The sequence below is a fragment of the Cariama cristata genome, unplaced genomic scaffold, assembly GCF_000690535.1.
Source record: "Cariama cristata isolate BGI_N322 unplaced genomic scaffold, ASM69053v1 scaffold29623, whole genome shotgun sequence".
Taxonomy (NCBI): Eukaryota; Metazoa; Chordata; class Aves; order Cariamiformes; family Cariamidae; genus Cariama; species Cariama cristata.
Window position 1 is genome coordinate 7,273 of NW_009608312.1, and position 13,597 is coordinate 20,869.

Consider the following 13,597-nt stretch of genomic DNA (forward strand, 5'->3'; position numbering starts at 1 on the left):
ATTTTGGCAGTGTCAGCTGTTAGGAATTGTACCTTTGTGTTCTTTCTTTCTCTTACAGGAGCTTTATTGCAGAAATGAGTATTTATGTGAAGCAGCTGGGCAGAAGTAAGTGTTCCTATTTATTTTTTAACTTAGCAAGAGATGGGTGTTGGTACAGAGAAACAGGTCATGCTTGTGGGAACAGACTTTTGTAGTTATGTGTTGGAGCCATATCTGGAGGTGAAGGTTCATGTTTGTTTCCTGATGTGAAGTTTCTACTGCTTGTCCATTACTTCCCCTAATACTTCCACTGATCTTTTTTCTCAGCACAAAGAAATGCTTGTGAGATACGGTAGGTTTTATTTGTCTTAATTACTTGTTCTTCACATATCTAAGAAATGCAGGTGTCTAATATGTTCCCAGGCAATGGGTGTGCTGTCCATACCACACCTGTTTTACGTAGAGCTTGCTGTGAAATTTGTACAGTGTTGGTGGGTGATACAGGATAATCATACTTCCTTAGGCACCTAATGCAGAAAAAACTTCACAGGAGTTCACCAGGAAGTCAGTAAGTAGCATTACACAGCTAGTGTGAGTCAACCGATGAAGGGGCCTGGTTGGGTTTTATGTTGGAACTCTGGATTTATCAAGATTTGAAACTTTCCCTGAAAGGTGGCCTGTGTTTGCAATCAGAAAGTCCATTTCAGAGTAGTATCTTCCGTGGAAGCTGTTTGACTCATCAGCTACTACAGCTCTGAACTTTGTGTGCTGCAGGGATTTTCAGTCGTGAGCATGGATCAAACAAAAAGCTGGCAGCACAGTCCTGTGCCCTTTCCTTGGTTAGACAGCTCTACCATCTTGGTATCATAGAACCTTATTCTGGACAGACAAAGAAAAAAGAAGGAGAATCGGTGAGTTTGGTAGAAGGGTCAGAAATTGTTGCTTTCATTTTAATAACGCACAAGTACTCTTTTAGAGAGATGAGTGAGTTAGAGTTTGCTCTCAATATTTAGCTTACAAGTTAATAAGAATTTTGTTTCTGTGGACTGGCAGCTGTTTCTGTTCTGGCCAGTGATTTCGATCAGAAATACAAGTTCGTGTGTATGTGAATGGAGCAGTAAACTAGTTTTAAGCGTATGAAGTGAAATAGGGTTTGTAACAAATGCCTTTTTCAGTATAAATTTTCTACAGGCTTAAAGATTTCTGTTTATGCTATGTATAGTTCTCAGATATTTGGTTGCATTCTCTGGCACATCAGCGTTTTTTTGGTATTCAGTTACAAGTTTGGGAATGTTTTCCTCTGAAATTAAACTCAGACATTTAAAAATATTCTGCAGATTCTTGTTGGATGAAAAGTTGGCAAAATGTTTCGAGACTGAGAGTTTTGAACCGATGGTACTCTTTGGCCTTGTTTCATAAGGAACTGTTTGATGGTTCAGTATACTCTCTAGCAGCCTGCAGTTCTGAGTTGCATTGCCTGTCTTTTTGTGTGTATTGACATGTAGTTTATAAACATTTAATAGGTGGAACCTTATGAGGTGTTGCTGTCTTCTGACTTAGAAAATCAGCTGCAAAAGACTGTACGGGAGCTGTCTCTGGAGATAGTGCCTTTGGTGAGTGTGTGGTTCAGATGCTCCGGTATTTAATATCAGGCCTGCTCGTTTAATACATTTATCTTTCTTTGCCTGCTTTGCTTTTGGATTTATAGCCTGAAGATCCCAGTAATCCAGTTTTGATTAGTATTGGAAAGCTGGCCCATTTTGAGCCATCGCAGCGGCAACATCATATGGGAGTCGTTCCGTGGTCTCCACCTCATTCCAACTGGAACCCTTGGACCAGCTGCAATATTGATGAGGGTCCTTTGGCAAATGTAAGATAGCTTAAAGAACTGATTTGTTGTTTGTTTTCCCCATGCTTCTGGAACTTTTAAATGCTTTTTTCCCCCAGGATTTAAAGTATGAGCTATTCCAAAGGAGAAAACAGTCCACTGATAAAATTTCTTCCCTTCTTGACCTGGAGGAAGGGAGACTTTTCATTGGTAGGAGTTCTTTGTATTTACTTCATGTTTTGTTAGATTCTTGAGCAGCAGTGTCTTGGATGTCCCAATTCTTTGCTTTGTTTCACTTTTTGCCTGCTATTGTGCAGCGTATACAAAGTTCTAATTGAAATTACAAGGTAAGCTTATGGGCATGTCATTTATAATTCGCTAGCCTCTCTTTCCCATACTTCCACGCTAGGATTTTCTTTTCTGGGAGGAGAAACTGCTCCAAGCCAGTGTCACTACACAATCGGCCTGCTTGATTATTTTTTTTTGTCATTTCTAGTCCCATTTAACACAGAACAAATGAAAAGCAGCAATGTGGCATGATAAAATGAGGAAGAAGGGAAGAAATACTAGGTTGCTGAGTTCAGAGGCATAATTTGGCCACCAGTTATAAAACCTGGTCAGAAAAGACTCTCAGGGCAGGAACTTCAGTTTCCTGCAATGGGGAACCAGAGTACTTAGGACCAAAATAATAATAATTTAATACTTCTTTTGATTGCAGCTTTTCCATAAATGACGTTAATTTAACATTGATTGTTAAATATTGATTTAAAAAATACGAAACTGATGTAAATTTGAGTGTTGCTGCTTAAAACACATCATATATTTACGGACATTGCAAATCGAGCTGGCTTCAAATCTCATTAGGATCTCTGTGTGCTGGTCATGGTGCAGCTAACTTATTTTCAGTAAAACCAATTAGTCCTTTCGTGACAAATTTGAATTTCGTTAGAATTCTTTCTTAATTGAAATACAAGAGTTGCCTGATAAATTTCCCTCTCTGGTCACTTTTCCCTTTTCAGCTACTGTTCTGTGGGTGGCTATGTGCTTACATTATTTCATTACTTACATTAAAAACTCCTGTCTGAATGATCATCTAAGTATCTCGTTGGCTTACTGCTGAATAGAGTATATTTCTCAAGCAGTTAAAGTATTTAAATTTAAATAATCATTCTTTTTCAGTATTTTGGATCTTTCTGAGAAGATTCATTGAGGGGTGGCCATTTAATGTTAACAGACTGGAATGAATGAAATGAAGTAGCTCATAGGCATAACTGATGTCAGGGAGTTATGTGGGAAATGATGCTTTACTGATACTTGGAATCGTTGTGTTGGTGTGACTGATTTTTATATCGGAAGTTATGATATAGATAAGCAGAGGGGTCAAAAAACCTCCAAACAATGTCTTGTATTTACAGCTCACTCCAGAGCAAATAAGCATGGACTTGAAAAGCGATTTCATGTACCGTTTGGAGCAGGATCAGGAATTACAAAGGGTAAGCGCGCTTCCTATAACGTGGCGTTCTTGTGCTAGTCTCTTTATTTTCCAGAAGAGGTTGAACATAGCGTATACAAGGTGTGTAGGACTGGATTTCAGTAGTAATATACACCAAGTTTTTGAAAGTACTGGAGGTTACAGTGGGATGGATGTGGGGAATGTGTTGTGCAGTGTAAGGAGAAAAATACAAACTATAATGTGTTCTTACACAGTTTTTCTTTGTAAGCGAAACCTGTGTAGAAGAGTGAGACGAAGTACGGATGTTGAGCAGAATAGGTTGATTTTTTGGAGATTTTTGGAAACGTGCTGTATTTTTTTTTTCCAGATCCAACAAGAGAGAGAGGCCTTACCTGTGAAGAATTTTGAAAGTGAAATTCTGGATGCAATCCGCCACAATTCTGTTGTTGTAATTCGTGGTGCCACTGGTTGTGGCAAAACCACGCAAGTGCCACAGTACATCCTGGATGAATACATCAAAACCAACAGAGCTGCAGAGTGCAACATAGTAGTGACACAGGTGAGTAATATGTTACAAATGCAACCACTTAAGTTTTGTGATTGGAATCTGGAAGTTACCTATGAGGATGTGTTGAGAAATCTGACTGTCATTGCAGGACATTGTTCATAACAGTATCTCCTCAGTAGTACATGTAGGAGAAACCTCAGCATCATGTATATTTTCATTTGGAGTGTTATTCTTTCATGTATCTTCAGTTAGGATAATCTGGCTTGTACCTTGCCCAGGTGAAAACTTTTCGGCAAACCGAGGAGAAATGATTTGGCAAATACCCACTAGTAATTCCCATATATCCTTATATCCTTCTGTTTGTAATTTTATCTGCAGGATTAAACATTTCAGAAGAAAAACCCCTGCTGTTACAGATATTACTGTTTAGTGACTACTCTGTAAAGAAATCTTAGGACAGGACACCTGTAGCGTTTATAACTTACTTTCCTGTTTTCAGTGGTGTTCTGATAAACTTACAAAAGCTCATCATTAAGTTAGGAAAAACTTTTTCATCCCTCAGCCTCGGAGGATTAGTGCGGTTTCTGTAGCAGAGCGTGTGTCCTATGAGAGAGGAGAACAACCTGGGCAAAGCTGTGGATACAGCGTGCGGTTTGAATCTGTGCTGCCTCGGCCGCACGCCAGTGTGATGTTCTGCACTGTAGGTCTGTATTGTGTATATTTGGAGCTTATTACTTATGGGTCTGAATTCTTTGAGTTAGCAACAATAGCAGAAATATGGTTAGATTATAATTTTTAGAAAGTCTGTTAAAAGATTGAAAAGGGTTTTTTTGGATAGACATGCAGTTGTGCAAAGAAAGATTAAGATTGTTGTTCATAAGTATGATAATACAGGTCTAATACCAGACAGAAATAATCTCTTGCGGAGATAAAATTGCCATATATTGATTGTCCTTAAAAGACAGAAGGGGAAGCGGTATTGGGTGGGGAAAAAAGAAAGAGTCTTTCCAGTCGTAATACTTCATACCCTCACCATCACTTGTACAAATGAAAGCATGGCCATTGGAGATGGGGTTGTAAAAGGTGCTGGGCAGCCTGCACTCTTCTTGGTTTTTAAACCAGTGTGACTGGTCTGGATGAAATGGCGGGGTGGGGGGAAGGGAAGATTGAGCTGTTACTTACATGAACATTTAACTACTATGTCTGTTTAAGGTGTTCTTCTGAGAAAGGTGGAGGCTGGGATCCGTGGCATTAGTCATGTTATTGTTGATGAGATCCATGAGAGAGACATTAATGTGAGTTAGCTGGTGATGACAATCCTATTTCTCTCTACGCTTCGTTTAACTTTTGTCTGTGTTCTTGTGTAATAACTAACGTGAAAGGAGACTGTCTGTCTTACTAAATGCCATATATGTGAGTTTTTCCATCTTCGATAAGCTTTTTAGAAACTCTTCTCTTAATTACTCCTTACCTGGTTAGAAGAGCAAGGACTTGTGCTTCCTTGCTGCCCTATGTCTTTTTTCTGGTTAGGATCTCCTTCTATGTCCTGATCCTCTCTGGAAAATAGGAGCACTTCTTGTCCAAACATGGGAGTGTGCTGAATGTCACTTTTATTTTGGAGTGCTTTTTCTACTGCTAATGTTGTATGACTCTAATGGAACAGCAGTGGTATTTACAGAAGTGATATATTTAAATTTAGGGTTGACATGAAGAAAAATGCAACAAGTTGACAATAGAATTAGGGGAGAGATTGTATGTAATTTAAGAAATGGGAAACGTTTTCTTTCCTCTTGATTCTTTTGTATGGTTTTCAGCTTTGCTACACCAAGGGTGAGAGAAACTGCAAAGTTCTGACACGATGGTTAAGCTTGTTTTGACAGAATTTGGGGACTCATTTGGATGGAATTGCAATGCAGATTTTTCTGATGCATCTCTTCGTCTGTTAAGTTTATATTAATGGTGTAAAATACAAGTTTTGAAATTTTGAGTGAGATTGGAATTTTATCTGTTGAACTAAGGGCCTGCCTAACTGCATGGCAAAACTAAATAAATGTCATGTTTAAACAGAACTATAAAACTTCGCATACAACTGCACTGAGTCATTCCTGTTTATTTTATGAACTGTGGCTACTTTGTATGTAAACCAAGTTTAAAAAGACCTTAGGTTGTAATGTATTGTTAGGAAGGCAGCAAACTATTTTTGAATGCTTTTCTTTAGTTTGTTTCATTCTGATAAAAGAATAACCCTTCTTTACACTGGAAATCCTAAAATTCACGTATCCCAGGAATTGCAGTATTTTCAAAATAAAGCACTGACAACTGTTCCTGGTTATAGAATGTTTTTGTGATACTTGTTACTTCTCTAGTCCAGCAAAGTTCCTGCTCAGTAAATGTGTATGTCTTTGTAATTCCTTCTGGTCTCTTGGGAAGATGTTGCTTTTTATGGGTAGGCAATTAATTATCTTCTTACTCTCTCTATATGCAGACTGACTTTCTTTTGGTGGTGCTGAGAGACGTAGTTCAGGCATATCCTGAAATCCGAGTTATCCTCATGTCTGCCACCATCGATACTAGTATGTTCTGCGAATACTTCTTCAACTGTCCTATCGTTGAGGTCTTTGGTAGAACCTTTCCTGTCCAAGGTAAATCATTGGTTGCACTTTCAGGAACTGTTGCAGTTTTTATTTTATCAGTCTTATGCTTCAGGGTTACAGGGCCAGCAAGATAGACATTTCTTTTGGAATGTTATGTCTTACAGATGTCGCTTACCCTGGGCAAAGAAGTCAGTAACAGTGAACCATTTCAAAGCACCTTTTGGTTTAAAAACACAAATGAGCAAACAAACAATACTACCACCCCCCACCCCCCAAATAAAAACCGACAACACACCCTCCTCCCCTCCTGCACCAAGCACCACCACTTGGTGTAGTTTCCATTGGAGAATGAGATAGTAATAGTCAAGCTGTGGTGTTTGAGCTCAGTTGTCTGTGATATTAGGAATAGCTTTATATCAGCCAGTATTAAAAAACCAACCAACCAAAAAACAACGAACCAGTAAAAAATTACGTGGAAATATATTGAATAGAGCAATAATCATTGGAATAGTGTGGGAATAATTCTTATACCCTAGCTGCCAGCCAAGGAGTTTTCTCCAATCTTGACTTCATACTCTTCATCACAGTTATATCCGGAGGATCTCGAGAGATGATAAAAAGAATTGTGTTCTCTTACACAGGCTTCTTGTCTGTCCTGCAGATTATTTTCTGGAAGATTGCATTCAAATGACTCAGTTCATTCCTCCACCAAAGGAAAAGAAGAAGAAAGATAAAGATGAAGAAAGTAGTGAAGATGATGATGTATGTGTGAGTTTTTTAATACGAAAAGTTAAACAAGTGCCAGTTAGGACTCTGGCTCAAGTGTAATTCATCTGGCGTTGTTGAACTTAAACACCTTTTAGCAGCTTTTGTATTTTTAATATCCAAGATTGCTGTTAACTTCAGAAATAGAATTGAGTTTTCTCATCGCCCTTGTAAACAGAAGAATTTCTTTTTTTGTTGAAGCTAAAGCAGCCTACTTCTCTTTAAAGTAGAACTGAAATGCTTTTAAAAGTGGAGAGATTAGTAACCTTGGAAGAAGAAATAGATACAGAAATATGAGCTTGGTGATACCTTTTCAGAGTGAAAATTTAGATTCTCTCCCTTCTTCTCTTGCAGTTGATATTGTTAGTGCTTACATACCTTGCAAAGAAACTATCACTTTCATGATACAGCTTTTACTTTGTAGGTCTGTAACTACTATTCAAGTCAGTTATTTGAAATTTAAAAAAATGAGCAGTTTTTCTTGAGAGAAGCATTTTTCTTTTTCTTCTTATGACATTATCCCCATTCAACTGAACGGAAGTTAAATTAATTTGATATCTTCCTGCTGCAGATCTGTATTGAGTTGTAACTCAATGCAGTGGAATTACAATTCAATTCTCATATGAGAAAGCTGGGGCAGCAGGACTTGAACTGCTTATTGTGAGTCATTCTGTGAACTGTGCCTGAGCTGGTCTTCCCTATCAACTACCCCATGTATCTTGTTTTCTTATTTGCCTGGCTAGCCAGTCTCCACAGTTTGAGCAAATTCGTTTATGTAATTTCTTTTGTGGTTTGGTGGGGTTTTTTGTTGTTTTTTTTTCCGGTAGGCCAATTGCAACCTTATTTGCAGTGATGAATATGGACCAGAAACAAAGCACTCCATGGCTCAGCTGAATGAGAAAGAAACTTCTTTTGAACTCATTGAGGCCCTGCTAATTTATATCAAGACTCTGAATGTCCCGGGGGCTGTGCTTGTTTTCTTGCCTGGCTGGAACTTGATATATACAATGCAGAAGCATCTAGAAATGAATCCGCGCTTTGGTACGAGCAACTATGTTCTATTATATTTCATCTTTCTCAAAGGAAACTATTGACTGTGTAAAGATCAGAGTTGGATGAGTGGCTTAGGGGGCTGGATTAATTTGTCATGAGAATGAATGGATAGAAATGATTGTGTTGTGCAAAGAAGAAATGAGATTCACTTAGTAGTGGTTACCAGCCTTCTTGTATTCATGTTGTAGGAGGCCGCCAGTATAGAATTTTACCTCTGCATTCGCAAATTCCTCTGGAGGAGCAACGTCGAGTGTTTGATCCTGTGCCTCCTGGAGTAACGAAAGTATGAGAGCCTTCTCTGTGCGGAGTGTAACACGCTTTGTTCTGTTGTGCATTTGGAATGTATTGCAGACTTTTTTTTTTAATATAAGTGATGTAGTTTATCTTGCAGTCCGTCCTTAACTTTTTTTCAGGCCAAATGTATTTCAATACGCGTTTCCTGTTTTTTATAGGTTATTTTATCTACCAGCATTGCTGAGACTAGCATTACCATCAACGATGTGGTCTATGTTATAGACTCCTGCAAGTGAGTTCATGAAGTAGCTTTTTGTTTTGTAAATCCTGTTCTTTGGAATGCAAAAAAGGTTTTCTGAACACACAGAACTGCCTTGTGTTCCCATAGTCACAGAGCTGAATTTGAGGACTCTTAACTCGCTCAAGACAAATTTTCATTGTCTTTAGACGTTTGACACAGTTACAGGCCGCACTGGCATTTCAGTGGGCTGGTTTTGGTCAGCTGCATTCACGCCGGCACTATTCATGTGAGGTGTCACTGGGTCTCCATGCGTATTTGAAATACGTCGTCTGCCAAATGAATATTACAAACACTCAGTGTATAGCTGATGGAAAAGAGGAAGATTTTTTTTGTGGTCTGTTACAGATCCTGGCTCGCTATGCGTGTTCTCTGAGCAAATTACACATAGGGATCTCATTAATTGCATGAGAACTTTCAGCTTTTGAGATGGCTGGGAAAACTTCATTCTGTGTATAGCTTGGGGCACTGATTTGTAAAGAATATGGTACTTTAGCTTCCAGACAGATGCCTAACTAGCCAAAGCTTAGCTAGTCAAACAGGGGTGCTTTTGCTTCTCAAAAGCAGCATGGCTGCAAGGAATAAAATAACTGATTTGGCAGGACTGAGGATGAAGAGCATCTGATCTTAAATGTGTTTTGTTTTTTTTTCTGTAACAGACAAAAAGTGAAGCTGTTCACCGCTCATAATAACATGACAAACTATGCCACAGTCTGGGCATCAAAAACTAACTTGGAGCAGCGGAAAGGAAGAGCCGGACGTGTGCGTGCTGGATTTTGTTTCCATTTGTGCAGCAGGGCTCGCTTTGAAAGGTGAGGCTGTGTTCTTTAGAAGTAAAATAACCTCAGAGACTTCTCCCAGAACTGTTGTATGCTACTTCTGATCAAACTGGGGAATTAATTTCAGAAAGCACAGAGAAGAGACGCATGAAGTCAATTCAACACTGGAATATCTCAGTTCTTGTGCTTAAAAAAAAATTACATGTATTTACATGCTTTTACTCGTAGTATGCGGTGGATAAATAGTTCACAATTTTATTATTAAGAACTTCACTGCAACCTACAGACCCTCTCAGGAGAAAAATAATAGTGCTTGGAAATTGAGGCAAGGCAGAAAAGAGCTTTTTAATGAGGATAAGGCTGTAGCCTGCCTTCAAACATTGCAGGCACCTGGCATCTTCACAGAACAGGCAATTTTGTCATGAAAGTGGTAAAAAGCTGGGAAGACAGATGTTACTTTTCCCTCCATCCCCGTTCTGTGGCCAGGAAGCCCCTTCATGCTGCTCTAGCACCTTCCCTGCTGCTGAAACTTTTGACCTCTTATATCTGCCAAGCTGTTTCTTGGTTCCTACAGCCATGGAAATCTTTTTGCTGGTTGCAGAAGTCTACACAGCTGTTACACTCGGTGTTTGATCTCTCTCATGAAAGTTTCAATGCCTTTTTCTCAGATAGCTGTTAGAGCATAGCTGTGTTTTGATGTTCAACTTTGTGTAACCTCTGAAAGCACCAGTTGATCCAAAACTTCCCGTAAATTGGTCAGATTTATTTAGGTCTGCTGTCTAGTACAGTGGAGTTATTTTAATTAAGAATTTTTGAGAGTGAACTGATTTTAGGCTGCTGAAGTAGTCATGGGACTTCATGACTTTGAGGTTACCTTCCTTCAAAGAATGTCAAACCAAAATATACTGGCTTCATGATGCCTAGGAAAGAAAGAGTGAGTGGACTTGTGCAGATAATCTTTTGAGAGATACCGTCTAAATCTGGCGGCAGCTGAATCTGGATATTGGTTCAAGGTGGTTTGAAACCTTTTCTAGCTGTCTGTTGCTGAGTGCAGTCATTCCTAGGAGTCCCTATTTCAACCAGCAAGCTAAAGGATCGCTAACGATACTGTGCTAAAGACTTAAGAGCTCTGTCTCTTTCTATTGAGTCTTTTTCCTACCAGAAAACCACCTTTGGAAAGCATCTCGCAAAAATACTTACTCTCACTGATCAAAGCAGAAAATGTGCAGGAGGAGTTGGGTGGTTTGGAGTTGATAGAAGGACAAGCGGAGAAGTGCTGGTACGTAAGGCAGGCTGAAAGCAGGTTGTCTGCTTCAGGAGTTGGAAGACCTTCCTTAGCAATGTAGGAGATGATTGGAAGGAGGCAAGCGTGGGGCTGGACACAGCCGTACTGCGAATTGGGCTTCAGCTGCGCAGACTCTGTGTGTGGTCAGCTCGTGCTAGAAACCACACCGGGTAATGGCGACGTGAGGGCTATACCCTCCATGCATTTCCATTGTCCATTTACCTTGAGATGCGAATGGAGAAGCACGGAAGATAAGTACAGGTAGAAGAGCCTAAGTTACAAGAGCACAATGGGAGTTGATGGGTTGGCTGGGAGGCAGTAGTTGCTTTGGAGGGCGGTAGTTTCTGCTGATGGAATGACCCATGATGGTGACCAAAGCCTATGTTCAGACAAACGTGGGCTTTTTTTGTTCTCTTCTCATTCCAGACTTCAAACTCATATGACACCTGAAATGTTTCGAACACCGCTTCATGAAATTGCTTTGAGCATCAAATTGCTGCGGCTAGGAGGAATTGGTCAGTTTTTGGCCAAAGCGATAGAACCACCACCTTTGGATGCAGTGATTGAAGCAGAACGCACGCTAAGAGGTATCGTCGTTTGTCCACAAGTTTATATGTTAACGAAGCTGACTCCAAGTGATTTCCCGTGTATAGTGATCACCTACAAATTGCTTTAACATCTCTGGTTAGATTGATTGTGTAGTAGCATGCTGTCTGAAACAGCAAGGTATTTCCTGGATGCGTTGTGTGGGTGGCAGTGTCTTTTGCAGCTGAAGAAATAATCCAATTCCCAAGTGGAGTGTCATTCCTTTAAGAAACTTGAGCCTTCCAACTTAAGGCTTGTTTTGTTATTTTACCAGCAACTTATGCTAGCTTCCAGCTTCCTGTTTTCCAGCTGTGGCACTGCTGTGTGTGACATAGACTCAGTCCAGTGCCTCAGGCATTTACGAAACTACTATGAAAGTACTGAAAAAGAGGTTAGTAGTTTATTGCATAATTACCGCTTTGTACAGCTTGCTGACCCAAGATCTCAGTATTTTGTCAAATAATTCATTCTCCAGTTTAAGAATATGCAAGCAGCAGCATCCTTCTAAAACTGGAGAATCTGAGGTGGGGGATAAGCTGTCTCCCTAGTTTCTTCAAGGAACTAACTAGAATACGAGTAAAATGAAGCAGGGAGGAACCCTAAATTTATGCTTTAGGTTTAAAGCAGTGATCTCAAACCTCAGCATGCTTTGCAAATGTCACTAAATAAGCACTTACTAAAATTTCTAAGAACTGAAATATCTATTTGATTGTTGATTTTATGAAAAAACTGTGTGACGAGCCTACATTGCTTGTATACAGAAGGGAGACCAGAATGAAAAACATAGCTAGGGATACGTATTCAAGTTAGTTTCATGGCTTTCTGATCTAAAAATTGTTAGCACTTTCCTTACACTGCAGATAAGAAATGCAAAGCTGATGAAAAGGCAAATGTTTTCAGCTTTAACACCAAATGGGCATTTCTGCACGTGCCTCCATTTCCTGGATGACTTTAAGATTTTTTCAGTGCATGTATACTACTAGTATGATTTTAGGATGGTGAGACATGCTATTCTTGAAATTATTCTTCAGGCTTTTGAGTTCAATAGATAGCAAGAAAAATGGATTTGATAGGGGCTAAGGAGTCCTTTATTTGTTTGCTTTCCTGTTTAATTGCTGAGGCTACAAAGGTTTTTTTTTTTTTCAATGTAAAGCTTTTAGTTATGCTGAAGTTTCCCAAAGTAGTCTGTAAGTAGAGTATGTGAACTGGAAGTCTGCATTTTTCATTTATATCTGAAAAGGTTTTTTTAAGACCATGCTTGTATTGTTTTTCTTTGTCATGCAAACTTAAAAAGAGTTTTATGAAGTAGAGTTTAATGGTTATGGCTGGAAAGAGAAGGAAACTCGTGAGAGCCTTCCATCTCTACAGCAGACAGCCACAAACACTGGTTTGACTTCACTATTGACAGTGGTTTGATAGCTTCGAGGATGAGCTCAGGTGATAATTTTTAGGTAATGGAAGGAGAGAAAAGCAGGCAAAGCCTCAGGGAAGAGAGAGTTTGTAGCGTCCTCTTTTTGATGAACAGAGGGTCCTGTGATTTGTAATTGCAGCGAAGACTCTACAGTTGGCTGCGGTCGGGCTGTGATGGATTTTTGTGAGGCAGAAATCAGGTTAGATTAATTAGATCCAATATAGGGACTTGAAAAAAGTTTAATAGTGTAATAGTGGTTTGTACAGAAGCAAACTAAAAAGAAATGGAAAAATATGTATATGAATGAAATAGTAATTATTTTAAGTATGGAGGGGGTAGTAAAACATCTGTAAAGCTAAAGTAAAATTTATCTATTTGACTTCAGACCGGTTTTGAAAATTCAGGATGGCAATATCGTAAGCAACAGTAAACTACAGGTGGGGTTCTATTTAAACACAATTATTTCACAATTCTGAGTTTCTTATCTAAGGATTTCTGGGACTAACTAACCATCTTTGATAATAAAGAGGTCTTGTTTCAGAGCTTGATGCCCTGGATTCCAATGATGAGTTGACACCTCTTGGAAGAATCCTAGCCAAACTTCCCATTGAACCTCGTCTTGGCAAGATGATGATAATGGGCTGTATTTTTTAGTAAGTTTAGTAGTCTCAGTGGTCTTTTTCTTGTGTCTTTGAGTTCCTGAGCATCTGGACATGTGAAAAGAGAAAAAACAATACATCTAGCTGAGCAATAAATGCTACAACTGGAGATAGGAAACTGAATATTCATGAGAGCGGAGGATAAATAATGTACAGTATAGGGAAT

General features: G+C 39.2%; 1 protein-coding gene across 1 annotated transcript in view; it reads left to right on the forward strand.

The window, feature by feature from the left end:
- The window catches only part of DHX9 (DEAH (Asp-Glu-Ala-His) box helicase 9), a gene marked incomplete at its 5' end in the record, with an annotated part of 19,015 nt that extends 5,589 nt beyond the window's left edge, over positions 1-13,426 (forward strand). The window contains 16 exons of the mRNA XM_009697084.1: positions 59-105; positions 754-890; positions 1,503-1,592; positions 1,688-1,849; positions 3,223-3,300; positions 3,628-3,819; positions 4,331-4,472; positions 4,981-5,063; positions 6,254-6,410; positions 7,024-7,124; positions 7,955-8,168; positions 8,369-8,463; positions 8,633-8,706; positions 9,372-9,524; positions 11,203-11,363; positions 13,314-13,426. Coding sequence (XP_009695386.1) covers positions 59-105; positions 754-890; positions 1,503-1,592; positions 1,688-1,849; positions 3,223-3,300; positions 3,628-3,819; positions 4,331-4,472; positions 4,981-5,063; positions 6,254-6,410; positions 7,024-7,124; positions 7,955-8,168; positions 8,369-8,463; positions 8,633-8,706; positions 9,372-9,524; positions 11,203-11,363; positions 13,314-13,426 — 1,999 coding nt within the window. The remainder of the gene's footprint in view (positions 1-58; positions 106-753; positions 891-1,502; positions 1,593-1,687; positions 1,850-3,222; positions 3,301-3,627; positions 3,820-4,330; positions 4,473-4,980; positions 5,064-6,253; positions 6,411-7,023; positions 7,125-7,954; positions 8,169-8,368; positions 8,464-8,632; positions 8,707-9,371; positions 9,525-11,202; positions 11,364-13,313) is intronic.
- Positions 13,427-13,597: the final 171 nt, after the last annotated feature.